Consider the following 26174-nt stretch of genomic DNA (forward strand, 5'->3'; position numbering starts at 1 on the left):
CTTGAAATGTCCTTCCTCAGATGTTCTCTCATGGCCAAACCTTACAGGTTCTTTAAGGCCCAGTTCAAGTCATCTGAGAAGCCTAATTTCTGCAGCTGAGATCACTCTGTCTTCTGAAGCTACTACTTTTGATCTCTGTCTCTTTTAAATGAGTGCCTCAAACCAGCGTTGACATTAACTCTGGTGCCTCCTCTCCACAGTTAGAGGGATGTCCCTTGGAGGGCAGCAATGACAAATGATTCATCTCTGAGTCTGGCCCAGTACCTGACATCTGGTGAGGGCTCAGGGGGCATTGTACCAGCTGAGAGAATGGAGAGCACATGGATGCAAAGGTAGCTTCTTTGTCCACATGCTTTCTCTTCTCACAGAAGAGAAACGTCTCCCCTCATCTTCAACTATGGATTATGGATGATCCTCCACATCTTAGTCCAAGTTTTCCTTCCACAAGGGAGACCTGTGGCTTCTTGACAAGCCAACCCCCTTCACAGACACTCATCACATTCCCGTTTGGTTGTTATTGTAATCATAGCTCTCTTCTCTGCGGAACTGTAAATTTCATGAGGCCAGCACATCTGTGTTCCTGTTCTCTGTCCAGAGCCTAGCACTATGCCTGGCAGATGGTAGGGGCATAATCATCTTTTGGAAATGACTGAAAGAAGTAATGATGGAATGAGTGCATAAATGAATGAGAAGAGTAAATGAATGAATGGATGGATGAAGAATGAATGAATGATTGGGTGAATGAATGCAATGAGCAAATGATAAACAGGCATTTGGATATTTTATGAAGGAGGAATTGAGTGCATACATGGATGAGTAAATGAGTAAATAACTGGATAAATGGATAAATGAATGAACCAATGAATCCAGTAGTGAGTCACTGAAGGGATGGGTGACTAATAGGGACAGAGTTAGTACATAGAAGTCCTTAGTCCAGGGACTTCTGGATGAAGAAGTTGACTTTCAGGCTATAGGTTGGCAAGTTGACTATAATTTGGCTCATTCTTTCTCCATCTGGACTTCACACATTCTGAGGTCTCTTGAAAATGAAGCCTCTCCCAGGGATGTCTCTGGGACTCCGGAGAAGTGTTCATTCATGGGGACAAAGAACCGACCTGTCAGAATCTGACCAGGGCCCTCAGGAGCTCATCTAGTCATTCCCCTGCCTTAGTGCCAAAACCATTGAACACTAAACAGCTCATTAGAAGAGAGTCGACTCTTTTCTTTAAATATCTGAAGAGAGGGCAAGTGTGGGATGGTAAGTGCAGGGACAATGTTCAGAACCTCTTCATTTTAAAACTGGAACACTGAGCCCAGAAGGAGAAGGAGTCTTGGCCTTTCCAGATGACTGTCAAATGTTACCTCATTACACTACAAATTCAGCCCATGAGATGAGTATCACAACACCCATTTCCAAGATAAGTAAACCAAAATTGCACAGAGCTCAGGCTACAGAGCTGGTAAGTGGCTTAAAACCCATGCCTCTCCACCATCCAGGCCCAGCTATCAATGTGGGGTAGCCATGCAGAGAGAAACAAACTGAAGGCAGCCACAGAAGGGGAGAGAGAAAGATGAACAGACAGAGAACAGAAAACAAATGGGGAAAACAAAAAGGCAGGAAGGATAAATGATGAGAATAAGGGAGGGGAAAAAATATCTCTAAGCAGCAAGAGAAACTAAGTGGTCCATGTTTTGTCATGAGATCACTTCTAAGGGGGATTTTAGGGGGCCTGGGGAACTCTCAGAATGAGGACCCCTGAGATGAGACAGGGCTGAGAGAATAAAATTCATTGGAGAAAAAGATGTAGCCTCTGAAAAATAGACAAAGGCCATCTTAACTCAAGAGGAGGAAAAAAGATAAAAATACGGTCAAACAGGAGGCAACTGCTGTTCGAGGCAGCAGTTGTGTCTTAATTTCTCTCCGTCTGCGTCTCCCGCCATTCTCTGCCCTGCCCCTGCCTCTGCTTCAGGCCAGGCTGCTGTGTTGTGATATATGAGCCCTAATTGGCTTCATTACTGAGCGGTGATCTCACCAAGCCCCCGCCTGCTTTCCCAGGAGGCGCGGGGATGGTGGTAGAAGCAGTGGCAGCGGCAGCAACTTTCTGAGAGATCATAAGTAGCACAGAAGCTCCCCAGCCTACTGTCAGGGAGGGGCCCAGGGAGATTTGCTCTGGGTGACTCCAGGATGTGCCTTCTGGTCACCAAGCCCAGCACCCGCCTGGCCCCTGCTCACAGGGCTTCAGGACAAATCCCTCTCCCCATAGGAAAGTGAGTTCTATGCAGGGAAGCCGCAGCCTGGGGGGCGGTGGATGTGAGGGGCAGTGGGAGGTGAAGAGGGAGAGAGTAAGAGAGTGGGAAGGGGATCTTGCTATCCTCCTTCCTTCTCGTGTGTCCCTCACTGTCTCTGTGTCACTTTTGCTCTCTCTGCTCCCCCCCACCGTCTGTCCCCAGCCACCCACCCTGGATTACCATATTCATAAACTGGGTATCTGGGCTGCAGTGGGAATATAAGGAGTAGGGGAGGGGATGGAAATTCAGACTCTAATATCATTCATACTTCTTTCCCTCTCTGCTTTGACCCTGAAAAAGCTCAGTAGGCAAAGAAATGCCACAATCACACTCTTTCTCTCTCTAGACTGTTCTGGGGGGGGTGGTATTATGGCTCATTTGTGTGTGTTTGTAAGGAGTGAATGTGGTCCATGCACAATGCAGCGCTGGGATGTATTTCTGTATGTGTGTGAGCTACATTTGCCTTTTGCACACCTTCCTGGAGGTTTATATGTTTCAGGGCATAAGATGTGTCCATGCCCATGACACATGTGTGCTTGTGTGTGGCATTGTATGGATTTATGTGTTTCCTGTGTATATGTGCTGTCCATACTGTATTCACATGGTATTTGGTTGATCTGTTCATGTGAGGTATGAGCTTACTGTATGATATATGTGTTTTGGGTCTCCATTTGGTTATGAAATATTTGTGCTTGTGAAATGTTTATTTATGCATATATGAATATATTTGCATGTCAGTGGATGTAGATGTGCAGGAGGTCTGTTTCTACAGGCTTTTTTTTTCTTTTTTCACTAGACTTTTTATGAAGGTCACTTAATCAGAACTTTTCTCCCAGGGCTGATCAATGCCTGTCAAATATTCACTTGCATATGCTGACTGTGTTAGGGAAGAGACCGCATCACAGACATATGAGTCCAGGGCCAATTGCACCCAGCAGGAATGATGGAGAGGAGAAAACTGTGAAATGGAGCAGCCAATGATGTTTTCCATTACTGTATCTTTTGCCCCAGGCTTCTAAAATATCTTGTTATTGGCAGGACCTACAGGATCCCACCTCTCTGCAACCCTTCTGGTAGAACGTATTTTGAATCAGTGACTCTGTAAGATTAGTTAGAGTAGCTCCTAAACTACTTGAGAAAGCAACCATGTACTTTGATGTTTTCTAATTCATGTAGGCACAATGCTCTAGATTAAATTCAGGAGTGCTGATTTCTACTCTAAGTTTAGGTACGCAACTTCTGTTCTCTGAGGCTACGTGTTTCCATCTTCTAAAGCAGTTAGTCTGGTCTGATGGTAGAAGGCCCTGCACATCTCCATCCTCCCTCTGTGGGCCTCGCTCTGGACATGCTGTGATAACTTGTGGTTGACCAGAAGGTTTGCTGGGTGAAGAATATGTTGACACTGTGGGACTGGGAGTGAGTGTGTGCAAAGATAACCTCCTGCTCCAGACATCCCTGCCGATTATTCCATAAATCATACTGGCCATGAGAAACGACGTTTGGTTTTTCATCATGGTCAATTAGGGAATCAGCCCAAGAGGTCAGTATCACTGCCCCTAAAAATGAGGTCAGACTCAATGCACTCCTGGTTCCCTGGAAGTCCAGAGAGCCTATGATTAACACATCTGTCCAGACGCCTGATTTCACCCAGGCACATCCCTGGCACCAAATCTTCAGTTGTCTCTCTTCACTGTGAACATTTTGTGAGCTGGCCTATCACCGCACAAAGAGTATTTTGAAAAATCCTTTTGATCCTCATTTGGGAGGCAGCGGAGATGCCATGGAGAGAATTCAGGATGTGGAAGTAGGACACATCTCAAGATTTTGAGGCATGCTATATTACCTTTTATGTTCCAATTTCCTCAACTATGAAAGGTTCAAATGATGCCTTTAAAGTGCCTGATGCAGCTGACTCATACATAGCAGGCACTGAAGAATGCTTAGTATGATGTAAAAAGTAAGACCAATAATGAAGGTAGACACATTGGACCACTATTGCTTCCTAAATATTATGGGCTCTTTCATATCTCCTTCCCTTTGGAAATGTGGCCCCTTCTGCCTGGAATGTCATTTCTTGCCCAGAAAGCTCATTCAAATCCCTGTTTAAGGGTCCCTTCTTCAAGGAGCTTGCTGTGGCCCCCTAGGCACCAGTCATCTTTTCTGTACTCCTGTGCAACTGAGCACACGCACCAACCATTGCTTGGTCAATTATCAATGTCTCTGACTTTCTTTCCCGGGAGACAGGGAGAGCTGGGAAATCAGGGACTGGTGTCATTCAACTTGGTTGCCTTAAGACCTAGCCCAGGTCTCATACCACGGAGGTGCCCGATCACTCCCCTAGGCTCTAGCCCCAGATTCCTGGAAGGACCCGCCCTCTCCCACCACTCAACCTCATGCGTCCCTCATACCTATAGCATAACCGTTGGGGCACTGCAGTTTGAGGTTGCTGTTGAGCTGGTTCGGGGCAGAGCACTGGCCTTGCATCTCCTTGCAGACATGGAAGGAGCCGCTCCAGGTGCCATCTTTTCGACAGTGGATGATGTTGTTCCCATGTCCCTGAACAGCATGGAGACACAGTCAGCACTAAGAGAGATGCCCACCACCCCCAACAAGACAGGTCTCTCAGAATAAAAGAGGAAACAATTTCTCATCTTCCCAAAGCTCTGAAAAGTGTTCCAAAACAATTTCTTAACTATAGTCAAAGCCCAATCACCCTGGAAGAGAGAAGTTTTGTTAATGTTTCTATTTTATAGATGCAGAGATTGAGGGCTCAGAATAGGAACAAACTTGCTCAAGGTTTTCCAGACAAGCCAGTGGGACCTAAGCAGTTTCCTAACTCCTAATTTAGTGGTTTCACTAAAATTTAGATTTTGATCAAGGAAATAGTAGTCTTGATTTTTTTTTTTAACTGAGAAGGAGGAGTTTATCTGTTCTCTAATTTGTGCAGTGGGTGAGAGAGATCACAGTGGGTGAGAGTTTTGCATGTTCATGAGGAGGTAAACACATACTAAAGTCCTTCTTAACCAATAAGATAGCATCCCATATCAGGGCTTTGCCTTCCAGACTACCTGGCACAGCCAAACTTTTACTTCCAGAGCATTTCTTTCCTTTCCCTTCTATTCCCTCCCCTTCCCTTTCCTTCTTCCCCTTCACTCCTGTCCCCAACTCTCCAATCCGTTCCATTCCAACATTAATGGCACCAAAAAAGTGGTGTTGGAATACCTCTCCATCAGTTCCCCTGAATTCTTTCAAATACGCAAAATAAAGTTTTTCAATTTTACGCAAGATGTTGAGCAAATGCAGCTTAAAGACAGGTTTCCTTCTCTAAATCTCCCCTTCCAGTCTTCAAGGCAGAAATTTTAGAACTGCCACTGAATTCAAGGAGCATCTCTCAGTGTCCACTGTATGCCCAGCTCTGTGAGGTACACAAGTAAAGAGAGTCAGCATTTGACAGGTGAGCTGGTGGGAAAGACAGTCATGTGAGCAGCCAGATATAATTAAACAGTGTGACTGCTTAGCTATGCAAGGTGAGTGATCCCCAAGTGCTGTGAATACATGAGGTAGAATAATGGCTATGGTAGAGGGGATAACCTAGGAAGGTCTCCAGGAAGAGATGAGCATGGAAAAAAGTTCTCAAGAATGAGTAAAAAAGGGACAGAAGGACATTCTTGGAAGTAGTAATGGCATGTGCAAATGCAAGAAAGATTAGTGAGCAGCAGAGCCTGTTGTGCTTCAGGTTCCATGTCTCAAGGAGAAGAAGGACGAAATGGGAGGAAGATGGACTGGTACAGCCTTAAGTGACAGCTTAAGGAGTCTGGAAATGGAGAGTTAAGGAAATGGGGACCATGATGGTTTCTCAGTAGAAGGCCCAGATTCGAAAGATCTATCTGAGGACAAGCTGAAAATTGTTTCCTTCTTAAGCTTATAAGAAAAGAAACTAAGGGAGGCCAAAGTCGCTGACCATGCTCTCCAAGTATAAAATCTACTTCCTCACTCTCTGTAATCTTTGGCTTTCTTTCCAAACTCCTGTGCCTGGCCTCCAGAACTCTCACGGCCTTCATTCTGCCTAGTCGTGCAGCTTATTGCTCCCCACAGCACCACCTCCAACCTTGAACTTGGGTTTGAATTACCTGCACCATATGCTGTTTTCACTGTCATGCTTCTGCATTGGTGGCTCCTTCTGTCTGCTATTTTTCCTACCACCCTGGTCCACCTGGCAGCACATTAACTGGCAAGAACCCTGTCCTAATGCCGACCCAATGTTATATGGCATGCTCCTTTGATGTGTCTGACACTATATTGCCCTTGTTTACCATCTGTTCCCCAACTAGACGATGAGCTTCCTTAAAGAAGGCTCTCTGTTCATCCCTGGGTCCTGAGAGTCTCCCACAGCACCTAAGAGGTCCTGACCACTCATCTCATTTATCTATGCAGTCAATGGATATTTCTTTTCATTGAAGAACTGCCTGTTTATTTAAAGATGGGGTGAAACAAATGGAGAGCAAAGGTATGTTTTCTTTTTTTAATGAACAAGTAAATAAACGAATGGATGGATGAAGAAATAAATGGAAAAATGAGCTAATGAAGAAATGGATGAACAAGGGGATTAATGAATGCAGGCTTGAGGAAGTAAATAAGGAGGCTTTAAAAGGGCTGATGCAGGCTATAGCTCCTTTGTCTGAGAAAACAGCTGCAAGGAAGCAAGATTCAAAAGAGGAAGGCCCCTCTCTGGGCCTCTCCCCGGCCAGCAGGAGGAGGGTCCAGATTGCAGTGGAAACGCCTCTGGCCATGGGAGAAGGGTGGCCTATCACAGCATGCAGCTGCAGGGCAACTTGCAGTGTCCAGCTCCCAGAGGTTCTGTGTGAGCTCAGGGCAAGTTTAGGCAGCTTCATGTGGCTATACGGAACCCCGACTCTCCCTCCCTGGAGTCCCAGGCTCCAGGGCCCATGATTCTCTTGGGCCCCCAGGGGAGTAAGAAATTGACCCCAATTTCCTGGAGCCTTGGCCTGGGTCTATGATGCATTTGGCCTCCAGCCCCTGAAGGGCTGCAGACCTCAGCACTCCATGGGCCAAAACTGGCTGGAGAGCTCAGTTTGCAGCAGAAAATGTATTAGAATTAACTGGAATCTGCTCAGGGAATTTCAAACTGGATAGGCCCCACCATAGAACGTGGGAGAGCAAAGGCACTGGTCTGGCTGCCACCAGTCTCTCCCTCATTCCCAGTTTATCTGGCACTTTTCTGCTCCTGGTAAAACCACACTGAGAAAACACGGCATCCCTCTGCAAAGACAACCTTAGCCTTCAGAACACTCTTGGGCTTTCACTGTCTAATCCTGACTATACTACCAGCCCCATCTATTACTATGCACATATCCTTCATTCTACTTTTGTTTCCCCATGTACTTCTCTGGCTTCTCCTCCCGCAAGCCTTTGCCCTTGCCATGCCCTCTGCATAAGTAGACTTCCTGGAGCCTCTGTATTCTCAAATCTTCCTTTAGGACTGGATCTTGGTGCACTCAGAGCTTGCCTACCATCTGGTGTGGCCCCTCAGAGTATATTTTTGATGGCCACATCTAGATTGATCATAGAAGACCTGGAGCTGGCAAGCATCCAATCTGGGAAGACTAAAGAACATGCAGCAGGAAATCCACTGGGTGTGTTTGGTTCTGAATGCACAATTTTGCATGTCAAGGTGAAATCTCTTTCAAGAGGACCAAGTATCCTTCAACAAAATGATTTGCCTCTTGGTGCCTTTGCATCTGTCAAAACTGAGCCTGTAGCTCTCTAACTTTCCTATATCTTTAGCGATGCAGATTCAGAAGGAGCTGGAAGGACTACAATAATTAAATTACACTGTTGAAGACCTATTATGTACCATGTGTTTCACAAGCATTACAAAACACCTTTTAGTAAAGCATCAGCGTAAAATTATGTACTTAAATTTGCAGATTTGGAAACGGAGGCTCAATTAGCAAGTGATAAAGCAAGTTTCGAAAGGAAGCTAGTATAACAATTAAGAACATGGTTTAAATCACAACTCTGCAACTTCCTAGCTTTGTGGACTTGGAAAGTTATTTAACTTTTCTGTTAACATTTCCGTGCCTCAATTTCCTCAACTGCTAAATGGACACAGGAGCCTGTGAGAATGAAATGAGTTGGTATTCAGAGTCTTGGCACACAGTACAGGTTCTCTAAGTGTTAGCTGAGGCTCTTAACTGCTCTGCTGTACTGCCTCTGAAGGAATTTCAGGATAAACCCAACCAACATCCATATTTTAGAAATGACACAATCAGAGGGGGAAGGTAATGTGCCCAAGTCACAGAGGTAGCCAGGTCTTTTGACTGTAACCTTATGTGCTTTTACTACAGAGGAGGGGGGGGGGGCATAGTGAGAAGGAGACTCCTTAGTAGAAATAAAAATAAACAAAAAAAGGGCAGAGGGAGATAGTGCCAGCACCAGAGCAAACGGAACCAGGCAGGGCAATGCAGTGCAAGAAAGAAATGGTTAGGCTTAGGACTTAAGCTGTGCAAAGCAGGAATTCAGTTCCATCAAAAAGCCACCTTACATTTCTTAACCTCAGTTTTGCAATCTATAAAATGGGAATAGGAATGCCTAGCGCTGCAGGGCTTTAATGAAGCGATCTTGCAAAGCACTTAGCCCAGTGACTGGTATGTATTAAGTGCTCAATAAATTGCAGCTGTCAATCATTTACCTAATTCTGCTGCAGCCAAATGCCCTCACACTTAGTTTGCTTTCTGTAAGTAAATAACAGTGATGACATGAAGCCCCAAGAGTAAGGATGGACAACAGACATGGCTTGTGCAGTGATGTCATTAGAGGACCTAAGATTCGGTCTAAGACCTGACTCTTTGGTAACTAGCTGTGTGACTTGGGGTAAGTGGAAGACTCTGGAATTATACCCAGCCCTAATGTTGCATAGGTCTGTGATGTTTCTGACTTCTTCTAGGAAGCTCTGGGGTGCCTGGTTAAGCATTTGACAATCTGAAACTAAATGCTTCGGCTATTGGCCGAGGCATCATACCTAGGAGAGGTATGCTGTGTCCATGGCTTAGCCCATAAAGGCAGGGACCAGCTCTGCACCATTTGTGACAGAAAGGTTTTCACAGCCAACCTCTGAGGTTCATGCAATGCACTGGATGCGTTATTGATTCCACACCACCTACTCAATTACTGAAATCCTTCGTGGAATGCACCTTTGTCCTTCCCTGCTGCATCCCCTGCGCATGCATCTCCAGCAGACTCTGCCCACATCCCAAAGCCCACCCACTTGCCTAATCACCTACAAAGCCCCCACTGAGCTTCTCACTTGGAACTGAGCCTGAGTTATCGCCTCAAACGGCCCAGGGACTTCTGAGCTGGATTAAATCCTGAGACAATTAGCAATTCTCTCTGGATCACCTGGGGAAAGGATCCCTGACCTTGGCACTAGCCTGCCCTGAAATCCTTCCTTTGGTGGTGAGGGAGCAATGGAAGAGCTGCGCTGTGAAGTCGGGCAGAATGCCACTTACTAGCTTTCTTTCCTTATCGGCAAACTGGGAATAGTGTTTCTTTATCAAGTGTTGGGAGTTGTTGAAATGGAAAAAAAAAATCCTGTAGTACCATCTTGGAGCCCAGAAAACACGCACAAAAGCAACAAAAAAGAAAGAGCTCTTACTCTTAAACTTCTCCATCTTGAAAGATAAGAATGCTGTAAGCTCTAGAGCTGAATTTTCCAAAAGTTAGGTGTGTCTCTTTACATTTAAATTTGAATTAGTGAAAATTAAATAAAATTTGATATTTAGTTCCTCAGTTACTCTTGTCATTTTTTTAGGGTTCCATATCTACATGTGGCTAGTGACACCATATTGGACAATGCAGACATAGAACATTTTCATCATCGCAGGAATTTCTGTTGGGCAGCACTGGTCTAGAAAGTTATAATACTGTACAGGTTTATTTGAGCAAGAGAGCAGGCTTCACTGTAGCTTCTACTGGCCACCCCACTCTTGAGGCATGAGGGATGACTTTCTGGAGCTAGCATAGGAACTCCAGCCAGAGGACTAGGTTTTAAGCTGTTGCCTTAGGACTCTAGGTCTAAGAGGAGCCCACATGGAGGACCAGGGGTTCTCACCAGTGAAAGGGACCTAAATGCCAGGCTAATTAATGTGTGCCTTTCTAGGGTTGCCATGCATTGTTGCAGAAGTTGTGCACTGAACAACTCTAGGGGTTGCTCACAGACATGAGCTACTTCCATTATTTCACTTATACCTTCAAAAATAAACTCTGATGTAAGTACTATTATTGCCCTTTCCCCCATTTTATACACAAAGAAACCAGGGCTTACAGAGTTAAGTACCTTGCCCAAGGTCCTCTGGCTGTTAAACCTGCGGTCAGAATGTGAACTCAGAATCTAGATCCAGCATCGTACCTGCTCCTCAAGAATGAATGAAGTGGGAATTCTATTTGTTAGCTTGTTTCCAGGGAAAATGGGAGGGAGTGGTGAATCTTCCCTGCAATATCTCCTCTGTCCTCTCCTGCCAGAATCTGGAACTTGTTTGGAAAGGAAAGGATCCTTGCTCCATACAAGCTGTTTGATTCAAGATGCTCTGGGCTGTACTATTCGGCTATGTTTACACTTAGCAAGAGGGGATCTGAGGTGAATACTAGATTTGGCTCTCAGGACCCTGGTCTGAGGGTAGAGGAAATTCATTTTCAATACAGACTAGAAACGTCAATTGTATCAGGAGCCCATCTGGCACGTACTCCCTCATTCTTTGAGCCGGCAAGCAATACCCTGCTCCTTTGCGTCTAGTCTCTCTGCCATTTGCCAAACAGAACTGCTTGAGTCGTCTGATAAATTTACATTTTCCTGTCCTTTAAATACAAACTGGCCATGAAAGTTACTTGGCAGGCCCCAGGCGGACTGGGTTGCAGTTTGATAACATGACCACAGCCAGAATATTATTTGGCTCAGCAGTTGGCGTAGCTGTTAGCAAAAGTTTTACGTAAGGGAGTGAGAGAGAAGCTGATGCGCCTGCGTGAGGCCATGGCAATCTCTGAGAAGCTGATGAGCCTGCGTGAGGCCATGGCAATCTCTGGCCTTTGCTTGTGCCGGTCCTGGCTTCTGCTTCCCTGGCAGGTTAGGATGGGAATGACTCAGGGATGCAGATGCCCATCAATGTATGCTGTCCAGGATTTTCAGGTACTGTCTATTGAATTCAGCCTATCCACAGCTAGGAGGACCTGGATTCTGATTCTGACTCAGCCAGCTCTGGCTGTATCACCTTGAGTAGTTGAGTAACCTCTCTGGGTCTTGATTTTCCAATCTGATTAAATGAGGAGATTGGCATGGATGTTCTATGCAGTGCTTTTTCATGCCCTTAGTTCAGCCTCATTTCCTGAGCACCTACAAGGTGCCTGGCATGGTACTAAGTGCTGAAGGTACAAGGAAAATTGGAGACGTGGTGAAGAATCTTGCAGCTAGTTGGAGAGAACAAAATGAAAGCAGATAAGTACATGCTGCAAATGGGGAGCCCCCAGAAGCAGAAGGGGGTACTGAGTTTGGCAGGAGGAAGGGGCATCAAGAAAGAGGCCAGGGTGCCCAAGTGGAATTAAGAAGGATGAAGAGGCATCAGGTCATTGGAGAAGATGAGAGAAAAACTCTTCAAAGTAGAGAATGCAGAGATAAGATGGGAGCTCAATCTTCCAAACCAGGGAGGGTGAGTCTTGAATGCCATCCGAAGGAATTTTTGTCCTAAGGGAAATGGGAGTTGCTGGCTTCTGAATGGTTTCAGCAGGGGAAGTGTTGTGATCACATTTATACTCTAAACAAGTCACTCTAGCTGAAATGTGGAGAGTATATTGGAGAGAGGCGAGCCCAGGAAAGAGATGAAGATGGACTGAGTTAGGATGGTGGCATCAGGGCCAGAGAGCGAGGAGGACAGCTTCAGAAGGTGTTTTGGAAGGAGAATGGACAGCACCTAACAACTGTTTGGATATGTGGAGAGGGAGGGAGAGGAATTGAGTATGGGGGGTTGGGAAACTGAGGACAGGGTTTATATTTCATTCCCCTCAGACCACTTTGACCATGGTGCTCAGGGTTGTGCCTGGGAGGCACTGAAGATGGGGCCCAGGTGACCTGAACTCTGACCTCACCTGGCTCCTGATCCTTGAGCACTTGTGAAGCATGGCATTTGGGGTATTAACCATAAATGGTTGATTCTACCAAGATGGAGCTCCTTACACATTTAAAGTTTCTCTAGAGCCAGTTAGCCTAGAGTTTCTCATTCACAATTCCTTCAATGCTAATGATTTTTTAAAGTTAGAAATTCTTGAACAAATATAACACAGTGCTACAGGGAGGAAAATGAGGCTCAGAGAGATTACAAAGGTAGATAATTAGTACCCACATTCTTAACTTCTGTATTGGTGATACTGCCATTTGGCATGTGACGTCTCCTGGTGGAGGTATTTCTTAAAGTAGAGGCTGGTGTTTGGTAGGCAGAGAGGATTGGGAACAGAGTGCTGATATGAACAGTGGGAACACAGTGCTGATATGAAAAGGAGGCATACCTGCAAGGCATCACTCTCTTCACACTTGATCCTGCATTCACTGTTGAACTGGAAGCCATTTGTGCACTGGTAGAGGCCATGAAATTTGGGTGGAGGTGGGTCACAAGTCACGGGAACACAAGCTCCCTTTTGCCAACTGCCATCTTGGGTACACTGAGTCTTGAAGGCCCGTCTTCAAGGAAGAGATGAAAGAAGAGACATCACAGTGACCAAATGACTGCACCCACATCCTACCAAAAATACCCAAATTTCCCTGGAGCCAGCTAGTTTATCATTTCCCTTTCCATTCATGATTCCCCACTGATCCTTTTGGGTGGTGAGGAGTGTGTGTAAGGGATTAAGGAAAATTTATCCACAGAATTCCTTCCACAGGAGCTGGCAGGAGTGTTGGACGTTGTCTCAGTTATACAAGGATTGAGAACAAGTTCAAGCCCCTTGTCCTCTCCTTTTCTTCCATCCATACACAATGATGACATTAATGTCCACCATTTGTTGAACAACTATAATGTGCCAGGCATTCTGCAACCCCTTTAGATATATATCCTCATTTATCCTTCACAACAGCCCTATGTGGTAACTATTATTAGCTAGTTATCAAAAAGTTGGTTTGGTTTGACACAAACCTACCTACTGTGACTAACAATGTACTGCTGACTTCCATGGAACAGAATGGAAAGAATGGTGGAGACTGCCTCCAGCAAAGAAATGAATACTCCCTCTTGATCAGGCCCCAGAACTATGGGTTTGCATTTCCTGCCCCACTTACTTATTTGACTTCAGCGAGGAGCCGGGCACGTGGTATCCAGGTTTGCACTTGTACTTGCAGAAGGAGCCCACCTTGTGCTTGTTCTCTCGGCACCGGGCGGTCTGGAGGTCTGCGTTGGGCACCGGCGGTGGGGCCAGGCACATGAGCTCACACAGCGCCTCCGGGAAGGACCACAGCCCATCCTCCAGGCAGGTCAGGAGGCTGTTGTTGCCTGGAGAACATAGAGGGACAGCATTAACGAAAGGAGGGGTCCCAATGCCCAGGTTTGTTGTGGGTCACCTAGACTTAAAGGGACTTGAAGAACCAGAGGATCCTCCATGTGGAATTCCAAAACCTTTTCCCCTACAACTGAGGAGCCTCGGCAGATGAAGAGAGCTGCCACAAAGAAGCAGTGTCCCAAATTGGGGGAGTGAGTTACTCCATGTTTACAGTGAATTGAAGCTCAAAGCCTTCTGAATTTCTTACATGGCAAAAGAAAAGAGGCCTTTACTACTTTAATCCACTCCCCTTGCTTTCTGGTCAAGCATCTAAGCCCAGAGATGAAGGTACTTGTCTTTTAATAGTTGACATAGTACGTTCCCATCAGAATTTACTCCAAGGTCTGACATCAGTGTGCTGTGTGACGTCCAGCTGCTCATTCCCCCTCTGGTCCCTGCGCCCTGTATCTGCCCTCGCACCCCTGAGGCCTGGGAGTGACAGCCTCACGTTATCCAGATGATTTTCTCTTCAGGCCCCAGTGTTCAGTGAAGCTTTGCCAAAGCTGCCGAGAGAGCAGCGCTTCCCCCGCAGCCCGTGCCAGCTCTGACAGACGCGCTGATTGCCATTGGGAAGTTGGCCTGAAGGAGAACGTTGCAAATAAAAGGAAAACATGGGGAGTTCAGCTATTCACTGCCAGATTGTGTGTTGTCAAGGGACAGCCTGCCCCAAACCTCCCTAAGACAACTGGAGAAGAAGCTGAAACCTGAGTTTCTCAACCAAAGTCTCTCTTCCTGCTTATCACTGACTGGTGTTGACAGCCAGGGCTGGAAGCATGTTGGAGACTCTGAGATTTGAAGGTTGGAAGGTCTGATAGGGAGGGGTGGAATGACTAGGAGAAACTGTTATTTGTTGAGCATTTACTATGTACTGAGTGCTCTCAGTATGTAATTTCATTTATTCTAAAAACACTGAACACAGTTCAGTGGGACAGCTTCCATTTGGAAGAGGAGACTCAGGGAAATGGAGTGACTTGCCCATGTTCTCACAGTAAAAGACAAAACAGGTTCAAAGTCAGTTTTTTCTGACTAAAAAGAAGGGTGATTTTAATGGGAAGTTGGCTACATATGATCAGAAGACCTCTTCTCGTCTTATTGTCTAAAGATGTCCCAACTTTCCTATCTGCAGAAAGAACAATTACTTCTGCCTTTCTGGGTTTTTGAGAAGGTTAAATGAAACAATATTTATCAAAAGTGTCCACTAAAGTGTTGTCAATTTCCTTGTTTGATTCTTAACTTCCTTCCTTCCTTTCTTTCTTTCTCCCTCCTTTCCTTACTTCTTCCCCCACACTTCCTTGCCTCCCTCCCTCTCTCCCTTCTTTTCTTCCTTCCTTCCTCTTTCTTTCCATCTAAGCCTTGATTACGGAGACACATTCATTCATTCAACGAACATCTCTATTCATTGCTTACTCTCTGTTTGGCATTGTTTTATTTTATTTTGCATGGGCAGGCACCAGGAATTGAACCTGGGTCTCCAGTGAGAACTCTACCTGCTGATCCACTGTATTGTTTTAAATGTTGCAGACAAAGGAATGAACAAAACCCCAAACGCTGCCCTCTTGGAACTTATATTCCAGTGAGATTGGGAGGCACACAATAAATTATTCTAAGAAGTAAATGATTTAGTGTGCTAGAAGGTGGTAAGTACTTTGGAAAAAAAGCAAAGCAGGATAAGTAAGAAAGAAGGGGGAAAAGTAATTTTATGCAAGCATCTCTCCTTCTCCTGTCCTCATTCGATTTCTTCTCTCTCTTCCTTTTTCATTGTGATTCATCTGGCAAGCTCAAGGTAGTTTAATGTCTGTAAACCCCATAGAGACATCCATGTTGATAAACTGTGATACTGTAAACTATAGATATTTCTACATAAAGTGAAAAGAGAAAAAGATGCAGAAGGGAGATTCATTTGGCTTCCAGAGAAGCAGAGAGGCTTCCAGAACACCAGAGGTTACAGGCTTCTTTTTTTGCACTGCCCTTGTGACCTGGGAAGTTCTTTGGGATGTCCAAGCACAGCATAAGCTTAGTGTGAAGGGGTTCAGTGAAAGATACAGGGGGAAATACCCTCTCCAGATCCCCCAAGAAGAATAAGACACCTGTGGAAAAAGTGTTGGAATTCTTAAAAGGCATACCATATCAGCTACATAATTTGCGAATTGTGAAGTTAAGGTCATGTTTTTTTGTGTGTGTGGCAAAATCACATAAAAATTGCAAAGTATTAACCAAAAGAGAAAATGCAAATCAGAAATGTAAATTCTAGGAGAAGGTGACTAAGAGTTAGCAGTGTACCACACTCAAAGGAAGAGTCATGCTAAAACTGGTGATTCAGAACCATGAGCATGCCTTCCCACCCCCCCACCCCCCCCAATAAACGCAGTCCAGGAGACCCAGACTTACTGAGCAGAATCAGCATTTCCATGACCCAGCCATAACCACTACCCTGCATTCATCATGTGGCTTTGAAGGAAGAAGGGTATGACTAAGATGCCTTCTATGCTTTGCCCTCTCTCCCTTGGCATTGACCTCTATACTCTGCAGATTGTGTCCTGCACTTATTGCTGTCAAGTCGAGGGCATTTTTCCTTGTCATGGATGCATGTTCAGCCCATAGGCAGGGCAAGCTGAAAGTACTAAGTCCCTGGAGGAAGCACTCAACCATTAATGGAGTTGTGAATAAACAAAACTGTTTCCAGAGTCAGGGTAGGTCTGAAGAATGTACACTATCTCCTAGGGTTCCCCAGGGGGCTAGGCCTTAGTTGCCCAGAGTGGCAATTTGCTTTATAATGCACCAACATTGATAATGCACTCCATGTCTTAACTCCTGGTGTTTCCCGGGAATACATGATGCAGGATACAAGCTGAAGGCATGTCTGAGATTATGGTTCTTGGCAGAGGATAAAAGGGTTAATACTGGATATTAGGTTTCAAACACCTGAGTGCAAGTATAGGCTCTGCCCCTAAAAAGCTATCTTACACTATACCTTCATTTGTTCATCTTTTAAGTTGAGAAAATCAATCTTGCTCAGTCTGTCTACAAATGTGGCTAGGCAATTTCAGTCTCTTATGAATATTAACATGCTTTGTAAACTACAGCAATGTCAAAGGAGATATGCATCTTATTTATTATTTTACTTAAGATATTATGCAGAAAGGCAAGTCTCTTTGGGAGTGCCTTTAAGATTGACATTAACAAGAGCAGAATACAAGGAGGGAAATGTCAGGAGACCTAAGGTATGGTTTTCTTAGCACTTGCCACATTTTGTTGGCACTGCCCAATTCATAAAGCCAGGAGCTGCACCTTGTTCATTCTTTTATTCCCAGAGCCTTGAACAAAATGTCAAAGACACAGTAGGCTTCTGATATCCATTTGTTGAAAACATAAAGCATTATGAATCTACAGTGTGATGAATGAGTTACCTATCCACTCTGGCCCTAAACTGAGGTGTTATCTGAGTTCTTATCCAGCTCTAACATTTCAGGATGTGAAAGGATATCATTTACTGCATTGTTTTGAGAAAACACAAGTGCACCTAGCTAGAGTAGAAAAGGATGAGCGGCCACTTGGGAGCCTGCATTAGTCAAAGGCTAGTACCAGTGGGATTGGGAGGAGATTCCATTACACTGCTCTTGGTGAGGAATAGAATTTAACAGAAGTAAGAGGAGGACAGATAAAGAAGGAAAAGGAGCCCAAACAGAGGAGAGATCTTTGTATAGGGCCCCAGGCCAGGCAGAACAGGAAGTGAGGATGGAAAGGATCTTAAGCTGATCATGTTTTCCAGATAGCCACTGGTACTACACCTAGCACAGTGGTTAGAGAAAGTTGGAAGAAGACAATAAGATAAAAGAAATGGAAATACTAAGGGAAACATGAAATTCTTCGCTGATTTGAGTTCTGAAAGCATATTTCTGGGCTCTTGGATTCCCAAGGACTTAAAGAGCAAATCTGAGATGGGTATGGAAGTTCCAGAAAGTATGCCAATTGCCCATTAAAACTGGGACCTTACAGATCAATCCTCAGTGAATCAGATTGCATTTTGATTATTTAATTTTCCAGTTTTCTTTTTAACATCTGATAGGAATTCTACCAGTGGCTGGCTGTAATTGAATCAATGGGGTGGGCCTAAGAAGAATAAGCAGGACCATCTTCTTGATCTGTCTAGTAACCCAAGATGCCAGCATCATTAGCCCCATTTTACAGATGAGAAAATTGAGACTCTGAGACAAAAAGTGAGGTGTTCAAGCTAGAATTGGGGATCGATACAGATTTGTCTCATGCTTACATGCTTTCTTGAACTCACCACTGAGTTTTTACCCATAAGCATGGCCAAAGAAGAATTGCTGTCTAGAGAAAATCTCATAGAGTCAGTCTGGACCAGCAGAGTATCTTGAAATCAAGGACAAGTTGCACAATATATCCAAATTTATCCCTCACCTCCAAATTTCTTTACCAAAGGGCCCCTTTATCATTCCATATGTTAGACATAAAGGAAGGAGAATGTTCCAAGTTGCAGTCATAGTCAAGGATACTTGATGGAGGGCCCTTCCTAAGAAGTGGGGGAAAGGAGCCTGGAATGTTGGATATCTGTTGTGTGGGTAGAGACTGGGGAATATGAATGGCGGATGTGAGTTGGATTATTTCAGCCGATTGGTCAGAATGGCTGCCTAGCAAAAGGGCACCTTTCTTAGTAAGGTCAGGAGCCCTGCCTACTGGCCCGGTGTTGATGGCAACTTACATATTACCTTGGGCAAGTGCATTTTTCTCCAGGGCCTCAGTTTCCCCATTTGCGAAATGACATGGTTCAAAAAAAAATTACATGCTTAGACTTGATGACCTCTAGGCTTCTCTCAGTTCTAATATTCTGGGGTTTGGCAGGAGTTCTGGGCTGGGGGACATGGCTTAGAAAAGTCCAAAGGCTTTTGAGGGTATAAATAAGAACACTTAAGTAAGAATAGGTTTGATTCTTGAAGCATAGGCAATCATTCAGAGTGGGCTTGGGATGACGGTGAAGGAGAGAGGAAGAATGATTTACGAGATGACATGGGTGCTTACTCTGTGCTCTCAGATTATCAAAACCTAAATGTGGCCAGCAAGAACAGCTGTAGGACCTTGGACATGTCCCTTTTCGATTATGACCCTCAAATTCTCCAGTAATCATTTGAAGATCTTGGACCCGATTATATCCTAGACCCTGCTATCTCCAAAGTGATAGGTGATAAGATGAAGAAAGTAGCATTTTCTTAGGAACTGTAGGATTCCTTTTAGGGAATGATCCTATTTTTGTGGTGAAAATGCCCTGATGAGCACTTGTGGGATAAAGCTGAACCCTCCAGGGCCTGGCTATCTGCTTCTGAGAAAAAGTGCAGGGTATTTGCCTGAGAAAGGATGGAGAACATGGAATTATTGGAGGGAGGGAGGTTGCAGTAAGGTCCTGAAGGTTAAGGGAAAGGGATGAGGAAGAGAGTTGAGGACAAGAAAGAGGGTTAAATTCTGTGCACTGTAGAATTTGGCCATTCTCCATGTCCACTCCAGCTCACCTCCTATCTAAGATAGTGAAGTCTAAGAAATCAAAAACTGCTTGACAGGATTGAGCATTTTTATAGAAACCAGCAACTAGACTGAGTTTTAAATCTAAGGTAAAAGGGGCAAAACCAAGATAGACAGGGAAGCATCAAGTCCCAGAAGTAAAAAGGTAGGCCCTTTTAAAGATCTTCGTAGGATGTGGACATGCTTATCTTAGAAGTCCCACTCCACAGTAAATATAAATGCTACTCAACAGAGTTGAGACTGACTAGGTGCTGTAAGTAATGTTGTTTTTTTAGCCATTTAATTATGGATTTATGATTCTGATTTTCAATTTTTCTTTTCTAAATTAGAGGCAATTTTTTCCCTCATGCATTTTTGTATGTTTTGCCTGAGCTTGGAGTGCATATTTGATAAAGAATTTTGGTAGAAATGATTCTAAGACTGTGAACTCTTAAGAGTTTTGCATAACTCTCGAACAGGGCTTGGAATTAAAGTGAAGGTTGGGAAGTTCAAGACAAGTTCATCAGGAGTGAATGGGACAAGTAGGTTTGTAGCACTATCTGCATTATACCAGATTCCCGGTGGCTACCTTGACCACTTGTCCTGAGGAGTGGTGGCTTTTCTGAGGATAGTGACCTCCATAAGAACCCTGTGCTTCCAAGAACCAAGGGCTCTCTAGGGCATCAAGATCAGGGGCTGAGAGATCAGTCATTGCCCAGGGCCTCACAAGGCAGCTCCTGGGAGAACCTGAGTATTTACTAAGCACTTTGACCCTGGCATTTTAGGGACACCATCTCTTTCAATTCTCAACCTGACCCTTCAACATGTGCATTTGCAGCCTATTTTACAAATGAGGATATTGAGGCTCATGGTGTGAAGTTGCTCACCTACGATCAAAGATTTTGTAAGGGGCAGAGTCAGGAGTGGGATGCTAGTCTGTTTGATTCCCATGTTAGTGTTTTGTTGTTGTTGTTGTTGTTGTTTTTTGCTTAAACCATGCTGCAGGGAATTGAAAAACAAACACTGAAAAGGAGGAGAGGGGAGCAAGCAAAATAGTAATAAGGTTGTTTCGATCACCTCTTTACCCCCTGGCTTGAGAAGAGATGCAAATGAGGTGGTTTAACAAGCCCACAAGAAAGGTGATGAGATCTCTGCTGTCAGCAGATCTAGGTAGAGGGCACAGACCTGTCTGTCATGTGAGTATCATATGGAGCTGAGAAGCAAGCTGCAGGAAATGCCAGTGGGTTTTAGTGGGTGAAGGTGGCAGTTCTGATCTCAAGGGAAGAACAAAGATGGGATCAACAACTACCAAAATGATGGTCCTCCTGGGACCTTGCCTCCACAGCAGGGGTCACCTCCCCTCCACCCCACCACAGTCATCAGGGAAGTCACGGCAGAAGGGTCTGAGTCACTTTGATTAAGAATTATTATTAGCCACAATAATGGCTGCATAATCAATGCTAATTTATATGCCTCCCTTTCCCAAGGGCCTCTGATTGAGAGAAGTGTGATTTTCTCATCTGGAGTTATTAATACACTTCACATCCGGGCATATGGGGCTGAGGGAAGGGCAGGTTGGGACCTTGCAGACCTGCAAGTTGGGAGGGTCTGCGATTTCCACAGCTCTCTCATCTTTCTCCAATCTAAATCCTTACAGCAGCACAGTTCAAATATGTATGGCTTTTTAATTCAAACCTTTTGAGTTAAAAAAAAAAAATGAGGAGACGCAAGGGATGCACTCCAGAAGTGTTTCCTGCCTTTATTTTGGGGCAGTTTAGTGATGTTGGTGGGTCTTTCATTCATTTCTTAAATGTTTACTGTGCAAGTAGCAATCCAGTCAATACATTTATTCAGTCTGATTATGTACCATGCCCCCTGCTTGTTAATAGCAGTATGAAAAAGGATTAAATACAGCCACTTCTTTCAAGGATTCAAGGTCTTATACGGGGTTTCCAAAATTTTGGAATCATGTGCCCCTTTGAAAATTTGATGAAACCATTGACCACTCCAATCCCCAAACTGCCCTGAACTCATGCACTGCAATACTGCATCTAAGTTTAGGGGAAGTCACAGACCTCTTTCTGCTTCCCCAGAAAACCATTCATACTCATCCTACAGAATGATGACCCTGAAGTAGGCCTCCAATGCTTGAGTGAGGTATTACTTGTGGTTCTCTGATAGAAAGACAGTATTGCCCCTGATAAACCAAGAAAAGGAGAGGATCCTGGCATTTCTGAGAATTATGTATAATGTCAAAATCCAATACTCGGCTACAAGTCAAAGGCATTTATCCTAGTCATGCTATCTACTTGCTATATGACTGTAGGCAAGTTCCTTCTTCTTGCTGGAACTCAGTTTCCCCATCTTTCCAACGATGCAGTTAGTCTTGAGCCATTCGAAGGGCTCTTCCAGCCCCAACGTCTTAGGATACCCAGGTTGGCCAGCCTTTCTTTCATTTCCTAATTTTGGCTTCTTTTCCAACATACCAGATGACGATTCAGTGCAATACTTGTAGTACCTAGCCCAGGAGGACCTCAATAAATATTTCCAGTCCACATAGACTCCTCTCTCCCCACTAGGGAGTAGCAGTTGGCATTCAAGAAAGATAGACCTGAGTTCCAATGTGGACTCCACCACTTCCTAAAACGGTGGCCTTGGACAAGTTCTTTAAACTCTCCAAGGTTCAATACCACCTCCATGCAAGTGGAATCAATAATAACACTCACCTTTCAGGCTTATGGGGCCTGGCTCATAGCCAGCAAAATTGTCACATCACTTCCAATGGCTACTCTTTTTCCACTTCCCCTGTCTCTTTATTCCTGTCTTTCTCTTTTATTTTCCAAGATTTTCAAGGGTCTTGGAAGGAGGTTTTATTGCCATACTTATCCACACTCTACTTTTTCTTGACTGTTATGGCAAGGCTTTCATATAAATACAATTGGTAGAAAGAAATCAGGAGCACAGACAGAGCTCCATCCAACTCAGACTGTTTGGGACCCATAGGAAGGCTTGGGAGCAGCCTCTAATCAATCAAAGAGCTTGTGATACCTTTCAACTGTGCAGGGTGCCGGCACTGGAAGGAGCAATTCCTGCCAAATGTAGTGCCCTCAGGGCAGGAGAAGGAGGCAGGGTATACGTGGTACTGGTCTGGGATGCCGCAGTCCACCGGCTCACATGCCACCTGCTTGCTCCACTTGCCCGCAGTGCAGGTCACTGTAACGCTGGGTCCCATCTGAAAAGCAGAGATGGGCAAAGTGAGGAGGCAGTTGGAGCCTCAGACATGGGGGACGCCCTTCTACCCAATGGGACAGCTCACAGACTTTTCTGTGTATCAGGGGACCATTGCTTGGTTTAACTGTAGATAATTTTTGATGATCCCCCCAAACTGTATGAATTAAGTATTTTGGTTCCCATTTTACAGATGTGGAAACTGAGGTTCAGAGACACTGAGTGATTAGCCCCAAGTTACACAGCTGAAGAGAGGCTAAGTGGGACTTGAAACCAAAGGCTAAGCTTTAACTGTTCCCTCTAACACCTCCCAGATCATTACTTCCACTGTATTGATAATGAGAATCTTGAGACTCAGATATCTGCTAGGTTGTGATGACTTCTTTCATGAAACCGACTCTGAAACATGGGGCTACTGAAAGACACCTGATTTAGATCTTTATCTTTTCTTAACTCTGGAGAAGTTACAGGGATTTTCTGTTGTAGTGTTTGGCATAGCATGGGCATTGTCCTGGGATTTAGGAGACCTGAATGCTGTCCTCCATGCTTTAAGACTACGGACATAGAATAACCTTTCCCTGTTTGAATTCTTCCATTAGGAAAGTGGTAGATTGAACCCAAGGTTTGCTCTAAGAGCCACTCCCTGCTCTGAGAGTTAATGGTTCAGTAGTTGAGAGAGGTAGGTATGAAGAAGGAAGAGGATGGGAAAAGTGAAACGGTAGATAGGGATGTGAACCAAACTGGAAGATTTGGTTCTTCTAGATCTATATAGATGATGGAACCAAGGGAGGGACAGTCATTGGTACCTGGAGGCTTTCATTGAAGGAAGAGGCTGTCAAATTCCAGGGGATTGGGAATGCCACATGTGGAGCTGGGATTTTAAAAGCAAAGGGTATTTTCCCATCCCAAACACACATCAAAGCAAGTAGAAGACCTTCATGGTCAAAGCAGCCTAACTGTTCTCACAGGAGTGCAAACCTGCCATGTCTGATACCAGACATAATACCTACAGCAGAAGTAGATTTTTAAGACAAGCCATCAAGGGCTCCTCAGTTCCCCAGTGGGAATCTATTCAAGCCCAGAAGCTCTGTACAAACAGGCATTCCCAGCAACAAGGAATGTGCTTCACATACTTGGCAGCATGAAGGCAAAGTTCTCTTACTGGGCCCCAGAAAAGGCCACATCTAGCAACAGAGCTCTGGAAACTTAAAATCTCAGGCTAGAAGGATCCCTAGCTTCCAATTTGTCCCCCTACTCCATGCCCTACCTGAGAACCTGCTGCAATATCTGGCTGAAGCGTTATCTGTCTACATCAGTCAAATCCACTCACTGTCACTACCCTGGACAGGACACATGCCCTTTTCCAAGAACTCCTCAATGATCTCCTGAGGGGTTTCCTGGTGCCAATCTTGCTGCTGGCCTCCAAAACACTCCCAGGTTGGCAGTCAGAAGAACCTTTGTCAACCATGACCTGACTAACTTAATTGCTTCAATAGCCTTTGTTGCCCTTAAAATAAAGCCCAAACTTGCCCACCAAGCTGAAGGGGTCCTGCCTGAGTGGTCCCACCTTGCCTCTGCAACCACATCTCTTGGGCAAGCTCAGGAACAGAAGATTGTCCAGCTATGGCAAGCCCTTTCTCACCAATAGACTTCCACATATTGTTTCTGCCTCTGCCCAGGGTGCATACGGTTTCCCTCCCCTCCCCCACATCCCAACACATGTCCCTTCGCCTATCTAGTTCTCAGTTTTCCTGTCACTTCTCCCAGGGAACTTTCCTTGAATCCCCCTATACTTCCACAACACCCCATGCTTCCCTTTATCATGTTTATTATACGGTGAGGTCATTACTTGCGTGCCCCTTCCTGCCCATCACCTCCCAGCCACTTTTCTCTTTGAAAGGCAGAATTAGGTTTATCTTAGTGACATTTTCTCTAGCGTCTACTGCAGTATCTGGTTCGCAGTGAACTGAGAGTTTACAATGAATGGAAGAATGAATGAACACTTCACTGACAGTGGGTTCACCTCTTCCGAAAGCAGCCCATTCAATTGTGGCAGAGTTCTGATCATAGGGATTTCATTCTGAAATGCTATTGCTCAACCCAGGGTCTTCCAGATTTGCAACTTTCTCAGGGACTATGATATATGTTGTATGGGATACTCCTCTGCACAGGAATCAATGTCTTAGGAAGTCCAGATTCATTCATTCATTCAGTAATTATTTATTGAGCACCTAGTATCTGGGACCACTATTCCAAGTGCTGGGGATTCAGCAGAGAACAGGATCCACACCCCAGAAGCCTTTCCTTGGCTGGAGAGGTCTCTGAGCTGAGCACCTGCACGTACCTTGCTCTTGATCAGCTCATCATCCCGCTGTATCTGAAGTACGTAACCCGTCCAGCAGCTCACAGTACACTGGGTACCATGGTAGCGGTCATTGCTGGAGCAGTTGAGAGAGGCATTCTCCACCGCCAGCTCCGGGCAGTCAGTGGCTTTACATGCAAAGTGCACACAGCTGGGGAGGGAAGAGACAAGAGGGTAAAAGGGATTTTTCTCAGCATGACAACTGCACTCTAACTGGAAGATGACAGCTGAGGGCCTCCCTCTCCAAAACTTCAGGGGATGCTGGTTTAGGCAAAAAAAGACTCTGGAGCCAGTGGTTTAAATTTATCATTAAGAACAAAAATTGGGGAGACAGACAAACGAGGGTTCAAATCCTGCCATTTGAAAGCTTTGCTTGCTATCAAGCTTCAAACATCTCAGATCCTCAGTTTTTCCATTTGTCAAATGATGATAACTGAGTATTTATTGAGCTTCTTACCTGTCAGGCACTGAGGTGAGTGAAAGCCTTTTTGTATTTTATAATAGTGCCATTTCTAAGAGTCATTGTAAGAATTAGTTCATAAAAAACACACAAAAGAATTGTGGCTCATAGGAAGTGCTCAATAAAGGGTAGTAAGTATTTCAAATAAACCTCAGCTCTATTACATTGAAGCTGTGTGAGCTTAGGCCATATACATCTCTTCTCTGAGCTTCAGTGCGTTCTCAAATTCCACCAACCTCATCATCATAAGATTCAACTGAGATGGATATGGAAGTCCTTTATGAACAGAAAATTGATTTATGAACTGTTGGTAAAGTGCTGTGGACACCATGCCTTGCTCCCTGCTGCAGCTCCTGTTCCCACTTCTCTGCCGATCTGAGTTCTGCCCATGCTCCAAATCTGAGCTACAGGTAAATTTCTATTAGAAGCTTTTCCTTGTGTCCCCAGGTGAGCTCTCTTGTAGGCACACTACTCTCCTTTCTCTAATGATGCTGCTTCATGTTTTATGTATTCAAAACACAGGTTCTGGGTCCTGGAATTTTTGCTGATCCTTAGGGATACAAACAGAAGCAAAGGTGTTTGAAAGAGCACCCTGTCCCTGGATGCTCTTTCCCCTTATGTTATAGTTATGTAGCCACTCAGTAACATTCGTTACTGTTCATTGATTGCTTATATGCATGAGCTCACTCCACCCTCACAACAACCGCATGAGCTAAGTGTTACTTA

General features: G+C 44.8%; 1 protein-coding gene across 1 annotated transcript in view; it reads right to left on the reverse strand.

Annotated features, from left to right (window-relative positions):
* Positions 1 to 26174, reverse strand: part of PAPPA (pappalysin 1) — a 242206-nt gene that overhangs the window by 34206 nt on the left and 181826 nt on the right. Inside the window, exons 14-18 of the mRNA XM_077143649.1 lie at positions 24971 to 25139; positions 22447 to 22630; positions 13628 to 13838; positions 12862 to 13033; positions 4698 to 4845 (exon numbers count right to left, since the gene is read on the reverse strand). Of these exons, the coding sequence (XP_076999764.1) occupies positions 4698 to 4845; positions 12862 to 13033; positions 13628 to 13838; positions 22447 to 22630; positions 24971 to 25139 (884 nt within the window). The remainder of the gene's footprint in view (positions 1 to 4697; positions 4846 to 12861; positions 13034 to 13627; positions 13839 to 22446; positions 22631 to 24970; positions 25140 to 26174) is intronic.

This window comes from Tamandua tetradactyla, chromosome 2 (genome assembly GCF_023851605.1).
Source record: "Tamandua tetradactyla isolate mTamTet1 chromosome 2, mTamTet1.pri, whole genome shotgun sequence".
Classification (NCBI taxonomy): Eukaryota; Metazoa; Chordata; class Mammalia; order Pilosa; family Myrmecophagidae; genus Tamandua; species Tamandua tetradactyla.